The sequence below is a fragment of the Physeter macrocephalus genome, chromosome 7, assembly GCF_002837175.3.
Source record: "Physeter macrocephalus isolate SW-GA chromosome 7, ASM283717v5, whole genome shotgun sequence".
In the NCBI taxonomy this organism is placed as follows: domain Eukaryota; kingdom Metazoa; phylum Chordata; class Mammalia; order Artiodactyla; family Physeteridae; genus Physeter; species Physeter macrocephalus.
The window spans coordinates 92,449,491-92,459,028 of NC_041220.1; the positions used below are offsets into that span (position 1 = coordinate 92,449,491).

General features: G+C 43.9%; 1 protein-coding gene across 2 annotated transcripts in view; it reads right to left on the reverse strand.

The window, feature by feature from the left end:
- The window catches only part of ZCCHC4 (zinc finger CCHC-type containing 4), a 47,922-nt gene extending 42,793 nt beyond the window's left edge, over positions 1-5,129 (reverse strand). For both annotated transcript variants that reach the window (XM_007125548.4, XM_007125547.4), the window contains exons 1-3: positions 4,972-5,129; positions 4,051-4,169; positions 3,229-3,311 (exon numbers count right to left, since the gene is read on the reverse strand). In XM_007125548.4, coding sequence (XP_007125610.2) covers positions 3,229-3,311; positions 4,051-4,169; positions 4,972-5,098 — 329 coding nt within the window. In that variant the 5' untranslated portion in view covers positions 5,099-5,129. The remainder of the gene's footprint in view (positions 1-3,228; positions 3,312-4,050; positions 4,170-4,971) is intronic.
- Positions 5,130-9,538: the final 4,409 nt, after the last annotated feature.

Here is a 9,538-nt window from a genome sequence, read left to right on the forward strand (position 1 = left end):
CACATGCCGCGGAGCGGCTGGGCCCGTGAGCCATGGCCGCTGAGCCTGCGCGTCAGGAGCCTGTGCTCCGCAAGGGGGGAGGCCACAGCAGTGAGAGGCCCGCGTACCACAAAACAAACAAACAAACAAACAAACAAAAAAAAAAAAACAAAAAAAAAACCATACTCTGGTAGTACAAAGACTTGCAGAGTGGTTTAGCTCCAGACTAAAATCTTATTACGCAAGGAAAGAAGATCATCTAAATTTTCTTATAGAGTGGAACTGCATCACCAATATCCTTATGTAATAATATGAAGTACATGGTTATCAGCTAAAAGTGATACGGCAGAGTACAAAACTATGTCCACATTATGACCACAATCTTGTACAACAAACCTTTGCATAGGAAAAAAGGCCAGAAGGAAGACTATAAAATGACCAAGGTGATGGGTTCAAAGGGAGAAACTATTAGTGATATTCTTCTACTTTCTGCATCTTCGATATTCTATCCCATTATAATAAATCTCATAATAATATATCTCTATATAACTCTTTGTTTTATATCCTTATATCTCTTTAAATTAAATCACTACACATCATATATTAATTACTATCTGCTTATATGCTTAAAAATACCATTTTAGAATCTGGGAGACATAAATTTGAGCCACTGCTCATTCATTCTAATAGTATGAAGTTGATGAAGTTACTTAACTTCTCCAAGCCCTCAATTTTCTCATCTAAGTAAACCATCTTGGCAGGATTTAAACAATATATCATGGAAAACACCTCGCATAGTGCCTAGCTCAGTGGTGCTCAATTTACATTAATTCCTTTTGCAACATTTTTTGTTGTTGATTTAATTCCCATAAATTAAGTAGACTTAATCGCTGATTAAGTACTGCAGCTCAGGGGCAATCAAGTTATCTCAAGAAAAGCATCCCCTATCAAAGGACTTTAAAAGCTACTAAGAAGCTCAAGAAGACATTTTTAACAGATCCCAGTATTCCTTTACACTTGGCCTAGATATGACCTCAGAATCCTTCTAAACACAGCAGCCCAGTTAACCAGCAGGAGTTACCATGAGAGTGAAAACCTATTTGTCATCAGCAACCCAGACAGAGGCTTCTTAAGAAGTCTCTCCCAGCACACAGAACACAACGCCTATAACAAAGGAGAAGGATGAATTCTTTTCACAAGTTTGCCAAAAAATTAAATCTATGACTCAATTCCAGTTCACCCAATAAAGCATTTTAAAAATGCAGATTTTTAGGGACTTCCCTGGCAGTCCAGTGGTTAAGACTTCACCTTCCAATGCAGGGGGTGCAGGTTCAATCCCTGGTCAGGAAGCTAAGATCCCACATGCCTCACAGCCAAAAAACCAAAACATAAAACAGAAGCAATATTGTAACAAATTCAATAAAGACTTCAAAAATGGTCCACATAAAAAAAAAAATCTTTAAAAAAATAAAAAATTTTTTTAAATGAAGATTTTTAAAAACAGATGTTTACAGCTTTTAAAAGTTTTTTTTTTGGTTTGGTTTAGTATTTCAAAAAGGAAGATTACAGTAAATCTTCATGAGATTGGATTTGGCAATGGATTCTTAGCTATGATACCAAAAGCACAGCAACAACAAAAAAATTGAAAGCTGGACTTCATCAAAGTTAAAAACTCTTGTTATGAAAGGACATCATTGAGAAAGTGAAAAGACAATCTACAGAATGAGAGAAAATATTTTCAAATCATATGATAAGAGTGTATATCTAGAACATATAAAGAACTCCTGCAGCTCAACTACAAAAAGACAAATGACCTTATTAAAAATGGACAAAGGACTTGAATAGCCATTTCTCCAAGAAGATATACAAATGGCCAAAAAGCATATGAAAAGATGGTCAACATCAGTAATAATGAGGGAAATGAAAATCAAAACTACAATGACATACCACTTCACAATTGCTAGGATGGCTATAATCAAAAAAACAGAAGATAATATATGTTGGCAAGGACATAGAAAAATTGGAACTCTCATACACTGCTGATGGGGATTTCTTCAGTGCAGCCACTGAAGAAAACAGGTTGGCAGTTCCTCAAAAAACGAATAAGGGGCTTCCCTGGTAGCGCAGTGGTTGAGAGTCCGCCTGCCGATGCAGGGGACATGGGTTCGTGCCCCGGTCCGGGAAGATCGCACATGCCGCGGAGCCACTAGGCCCGTGAGCTATGGCCGCTGAGCCTGCGCGTCCGGAGCATGTGCTCTGCTACGGGAGAGGCCGCAGCAGTGAGAGGCCCGCGTACCACAAAAAAAAAAAAAAAAAAAAAACCCCGAAGCATAGTATTATCATATTATCTAGTAATTCCACTCCTAGGTATATATGCAAAAGAAATGAAAACAGGGGCTCAAACAGGTATCTATACACCAACATGTGTTGAGTATTATCCACAATAGCCAAAAGGTGGAAACACCTGAGTGTCCACTGATGGATGAATGGATAAACAAGATGTGGTACAGGGACTTCCCTCGTGGCACAGTAGTTAAGAAACTGCCTGCCAATGCAGGGGACAGAGGTTCGAGCCCTGGTCCGGGAAGATACCACACGCCGCAGAGCAACTAAGCCCATGTGCCACAACTACTGAGCCTGCGCTCTAGAGCCCACGAGCCACAACTACTGAGCCCCCACGCCTAGAGCCTGTGTGCCGCAACTAGAGAAAGCCTGTGCACAGCAACGAAAACCCAATGCGGCCAAAAAATAAATGAATAAATAAATAAATTTATAAAAATAAAAAGATGTGGTACTTGGATACAAAGGAATATCATTCAGCCATAAAAAGGGTGAAGTTCTGATACATGCTACAACATGGATGAGCCTTGAAAACACGACACTAAGTGAAATAAGCCAGACACAAAAGGACAAATATTGATGACTCTGCTTATCTGAGGTACCCAGAATGGTCAAATCATACAGACAAAAAGTAGATTAGAGGTTACCAGGGATGGGAGGAAGGTGGAATGGGGAGTTATTGCTTACTGGTGACAGAATTTGTTTGGGGTGATGAAAAAGTTTGGAAACAGACAGTGGTGATGGTTGCACAACACTGTTAATGTAATTAATGTCACTGAATTGGCAAATGTTATCTTATATATATATTTTACCACAATAAAAAGAAATTAATTACTGAAAGTAAACTTAAAGGCACAGAGGGAAAAAACAACAATAGGATAATAAATGAAAATGACACGGCGTCAGTACCTTTCCACACACTGCGAACGGGATAAAGGAGGCTGACATCTTCGGTTATGAGCTTCTCGGGCAGCAAGTCTGGCTCCTGACAACTGAAACAGAGTACAAAATAAACTTAATAAACCATCAAACTTGCTACTATCCTAGAAAAACTGGTATCGCATTCTGCCATCAAGAGGCCAGAAATTCGAGCAACTCTAAGCTGTAGACAAGCATTCATTCCACGGGAAAACAAAACACATTAACCTGGGAAAATTCTAGAGCAGTTTGAAACAATAACCAACATATTAAAGCACTGAGGGATTAATTCAGATAGTGATCTTAACAAGTCTACAGAAGAGTGGCATACAGACTGTTTTCCAACAAACCTAACAAAGCTGAAAGTTTTCTAGTCAAAACTTTCAGAAACTTTAATTGGAGCTGAGTCCAAGAGAATTCCAAGCTCATAACTGTATCTCCAAGTGCCTTCATCAGTCATCCAGTAGCAGAATAAGGGATGGTCAATGCAAATGCTTCCCAAAAAGTGTTTTTCTAAAGCACTTCCTGGAATGATCATGACCTGCACTCTTTAGGGAGAAATCTATATTGGCAAAACCAATACTAACACCTCAGAAAGCCTTAAAGGGAACTCAGACTTTGAGACAGTAGTTTAAGACATCAGTAATCAGAATAAGTTCAGAGTAAATATAAACTCCAGTCTCTCAAACCAAAAAACATGGTATCTTAATCTCTTAAGAGATTTCTCTCATACATTCTCAATGAAATGTCACAGACATCAACAATTTAAAAAAAAATATATATATATATATAAAATTCAAAAAGTTGATATACCTTTTCATCTTCCCATTGAAAAAAGTTACAGTCTTTTCTATCTCTACAAGCTGAGCAGGCATAAAATCTCCGTGTTTCTTCTTTCCCTTGGTTCGCCTTTACAAACAGAAGAGTGGGTCCTAGTTCCAGAATAGGAAAAAATAAGTCAGTCATCTACCTCAAGTTCCTAGTTTTCATCGCCTTTAAATAAAATTTGTTTCAGTTTTATGCACAATTTGTCACAATTAAATGCACTACTCTGTTCAATATTTTTTTTCCCCAAAGTCACAACATTCAGGCAAAGACTACTTAAGAAATAAATTTTGAAAATTGGTCTCTCCAGAAGGAAAATGCTATTTTCAGTACAGTTGCAGTCCACATGGTGAACGGCCTGCGTCCTGACACAACAACAAAGACGGAGTCCAAACAACTGAGCACTCTGCCACCTCCGCTCGGTTATCCTTTCAGTGAAAATCTGAGCTTTTAGAGTTGGACACACTCTCTCTCCGCAAGAAAAACTGGGTCTAGTTAAGCAAGAATTCATTCTATCGTGCTCCCTAACGTTTTTTTAATTTTAATGGAAAAGACAGTAAAACAACAAATGAAATCTTCAAGTACTTGGCAACGGGAATTACTCAATAACACATATCCTTTTTGCCTAGCCTCTGCCTCGTCCCTTCAAAAAACATGTTAACAGCCGTAAAGCCAAAACATGTAACAGCCGTAAAGCCAAAACGACAACAGTGGGGACTTTCTATGACGGTTTCTTAAGTAAGTGGAAAACCACAACTTCCCGAGGAAGGAGCGTTTTCTATATAACACACTCGGTGGGAGAGAGAGAGGGAGATCTGAATCCGGGAGCCCTAAAAGCCCATGGCACATTCAGGCTCACCCACGCCCCTTGGCTCCCGACAGCCAGGTTGAGCCCAGACGCGGACCCACCGTGAGGGCACAGCGGGGCGGGCGGGGCAGGATCGGAGGAAACCACCACCTCGACTCCCGAGTTCCCCTGGCGACCCGAGCTCCCCTCTGCCTCTACCGTTCCGAGCCGCGCCCTGGGGGCCGCCATCTTCCCGCCGCCGTCCCGAAAGCCTCAGTCCGAACCAAAGAGGCTGAGAAAGAGCGCCGCCATGACCCGCCGTGACTCAGAGCGCCCCCGCTCGCCTAGGAGGAGCTTCGGCCACTGGGGCAGAGGTCACGCCCCGAAACCCAACTTCTGCTGGAATGTCTGAGAAAGAAGCCGTAAGAGTTCCATGTTGTCATCTCAGTGATTTCTCATGTATCTGAGGGGTTCAGCTCTCTAATCTTACCTGAGCTAAGTCATGTGTCTAGTGAGCGGCTGATCTAGGTTCACCTTGCAAGAGTAACTCAGCTCTGCTCCATGTGTCTCTCATCCTCCTGCTGTAACCAGCCGGCCAGCCTGGGCACATTCCTTTCATGGGAATGACAGAAGCACAACAGAGCTAGGAGAAACAGACAAGGTTCTTAAGGCCTAGGCTCAGAGCTGCCACTGTCACTTCTACCTCATTCTTTTGGCTCAAGCAAGTCATGTGGTCAAACATTGCAGAGTTACATGGCAAAGGGCATAGGTCAGAAAGGGGTGAAGAATTGGAGCCAATGACACAGTCTATCACAAAAGCACTCTTCACTGGGGCAACCAAGTATCTGGTGGTACTGTTTCCCACCACTTAAGGAGCACCTGCCTCAGCAAGAAGACAATAAGGAGAAAGCAAAACTAGGAGGTAGGAATGTGTGATGATACCATGTGAGCACCTAGATCCAACCATGCCTGAAGTTTCCAGTTACATGAGTCACAAACTCCTCTGTCTGCTTAAGACAGTTTGAGATGAGGTTGGTTCTATCTATCACAACCAAGAATGTCAACTAATGCTCTGTGGTCACAGCACAATATTGGATAGATATATCTGTTCATTAATATGCCTGGATGCCCTTTTCCAGTCAAGACCAGCTAACTCTGCTCTGCATTCTCCCTGCTACGATCCCTGTCAGTCGGCCTGCTATGCTCCCCTCCACCCAATCTGTCCCTTCTGGCCCTTGTGGTGGAACCCAGTCTCCTCAGCTGCCTTTTGCCTTGCTGCCCAAAAATCAGCCCACAGACCTACTTCTCTTTAAGGGGAAAACTGTCAGGGGAGACAAGAAAGGAATCCTACAAAAGACTTTACCATGTCAGTCTCTGCTCTCTTGTTCTGGATCCTGACTCCCCTGCTGAAAGGGTCACTTCCATGGACTGAATTGTGTCCCCCCCCGCAAAGTTCACATGTTGAAGCCTTGCCCCCCAATGTGATGGTATTACAGGTGGGATCTTTGGAAGATAATTAGGTTTAAATGAAGGCATGAAGGTAGGCCCCCCAAATGGGATTAGTGCCCTCATAAGAAGAGACACCAGGGGCTTCCCTGGTGGCGCAGTGGTTGAGAGTCCGCCTGCCGATGCAGGGGACACGGGTTCATGCCCCGGTCCGGGAAGATCCCACATGCCGCAGAGCAGCTGGGCCCGTGAGCCATGGACGCTGAGCCTGCTCGTCCGGAGCCTGTGCTCCGCAACGGGAGAGGCCACAACAGTGAGAGGCCTGCGTACCGCAAAAAAAGGAAAAAAAAAAAAAAGAGACACCAGAATGCGCATGCTCTCCCTCTCCCTCTCCCTCTCTCCCTCCCTCCCTCTCTCTCTCCCTCCCTCCCTCCCTCTCTCTCTCTCTCTCTCTTTCTCTCTCTGCCATGTGAGGGAGGACACAGTAAGAAGCGGGCCATCCACAAGCAAGGAACGGTATCCTCACCAGGAACTGAATCTTCTGGCACCTTGATCTTGGACCTCTCAGCTGCCAGCACTGTGAGAAATAAATGTCTGATATTTAAGACACCCAGTCTACGGAGTCCTGTCATAGCAGCCTGCACTGACTAAGACACTCATTATGCCCCTTGACTTCTGATGTCTGCTTTAAATTCTGAGAGCAGACCTCTCCCCACCTCTGAAAAGCCTTAACTGTAACAACTTGGTTGGGGAAGGACTTGGACACAGAGGGGCTTTGTGTAGCCTTCCACACATCTTTGAAAAACAACAACAACCCTGCTGAACCAAACACCCCGAAAGTAAGGACACCTTTCAATAAGTTACTGAGATTCACTGGTCATTTCTGATGTGCCGGGCTTGGCATGCATCCCAGGACACGACAGACAGCAGCCCTTATGGAGGAGGCCTTTTAGAAGCCAATGCAGACCAGAGGACATGGACCCCGGCAGGCATACCATCAGCACGCTGAAGGGGCTGGCCCTCCACGTTTCTTCCTGCCTGCATACGTCCCTCTAGTGAGAGACCCAGGAGCAAGGTGCAAAAAAGAGCATGAATTTACATGCGTGAAAGTGACTGTTCCTTGTCTACACATACAAATGAAACCTGGAGATAAATAAATCTTCTGAAAGTTAAAATCCTATGGGTAGTGGGCTGAATAGTGTCCCCCAAAGATCCATGTCCAGTCAGAACCTTGAATGTGACCTTATTTGGAAATAGGGTCTTTGCAGGGTAATTAGTTAATGATCAAGATGAGGTCATACTGGATTAGGGTGAGCCCTAAATCCAATGAGAATGTCCTTATAAGAAGGGGAGAGGACATAGAGAAGAAGGCCACGTGAGGACAGAAGTGGACAGAGATTGGGGTTATGCTGGCACAAGCCAAGGAATGCCTGGGGCCACTAGTATCTAGGAAGAGGCAAGAAAGGCTCCTCCTCCCCTAGAGACTTTGGAGGGAACATGGCCCTGCTGACCCCTTGATTTTGGACATCCAGCCTCCAGAGCTGTAGGAGAAGACATTTCTGTTGTTTGAAGTCACCTGGCTTGTGGCACTGGGTCACAGCAGCCCTAGGAAACTAATGCACCTTGTCTGAGGCTTTGTCTTGAGACCTTCTTGCTGACAGCCCCACCGTTTACTTTCCAGGTGACCCTGGAGAAGTCACTATCTAAGCTTCAGGTTCCTCGTCTGTAAAAATAGCACTATTGGGCTTCCCTGGGGGCGCAGTGGTTAACAATCTGCCTGCCAGTGCAGGGGACACAGGTTTGAGCCCTGGTCCGGGAAGATCCCACATGCCGCAGAGTAACCAAGCCCGTGCACCACAACTACTGAAGCTGGCGTGCCTAAAGCCCGTGCGCCGCAATAAGAAGCCCGCGCACCGCAATGAAAAGTAGCCCCCATTCGCCACAACTAGAGAAAGCTGGCGTGTAGCAATGAAGACCCAATGCAGCCAAAAATGAATTAAAAATATATATATAGCACTATCTACCGTCAAGGAGAGGGAGTGTTCGAGTACATGAGAAAATGAACACAAGAGCTCTTTGTCAACAGCCAAATGATATGTACATATTATTACATTCCTCTTTTACAGCTATGTTCCAACCTATAAAGGTGCTACTCTGTGGAAGAGAATTCCATTTATTCTGGATTACTCAACACGGTAGAACCTGGATGAAATTATGAGGAGGCAGATTTTGGCTGAAAAAGAACATACTGTGGGGTTCCTAGAAGCAGAGCCCAGGATGGAGATCCTTGTGCAAGTGATTTTTTGAAGGAGAAACCTGTAAGGAAGTGAGAGAAGCAGGAGAAGGCAGGGGTAGAAGTGAGGCAGAGTCCAGCCTCAGCCTGATGCACAGGGAGCTATGGTGCATGACGGCACCGTGGTGTTTCCTGCTTTGGCGGGGGATGGGGGCTATTGTACCCTGCCATCTGTCCGTCCCAAGCCCAGACTAAGTAGGAGTCCTTCTTAAGGGAACCAACTCAACTGGGAGGTTTATCTCCTTATTCTTTCCCCCTACTCCTCCCTGCTGGTGGAACGCAGATACAGTGATGGAAGCTCCAGCAGTCATTTTTGGACCCTGAGGTCCAAATAGGAGGAAATGGACTATCAAACTCAACTCCTTTTATGTGACAATAAATTCTTGTCTGTTTAAGCCACTTGTTTTTTGTGTTTTCTCTGATATATAATCAAACTTAATTTTGAAATAGGGTTTTTTTTTTCTTTTTGTAGTGGCACTTCAGGTTTCAAAAATGTTATTTGTAACTAAAATCATGTACTATATGCTCTCCAGATTATGATGCTCCTCCTTTGAAAATGGAAGGATTACAATCTGAATAGCTATTTAAAAAAAAATATTCTACCACCATGTCTGGTGCTTAAATATATAAATGTTTCATTTATATATCAACTCGCGGGAGCTATACTATTATATACACTTTACAGATGAGGAAACAGGACCGGAGGTTGGGCTGTGCAGGGCAATCGTGAGGAAAGTTGGCTCTGGAGTCAGATGGTCTTGGTTCTAATCCCACTCCACCACTCGCCAGGTTAGGCAAGTTACTTGACCTTTCTGTGCCTCAGTTTCTCATTCTGTATACAGAGGGATGAGGTACTGTTGGGAGGATAAAAAGAGATAATACATGTAGTGCACTTACCGAAGTGCCTGGAACTTAGTGAGCAGTTATTATAATGGCTCAGGGTTAGAGAT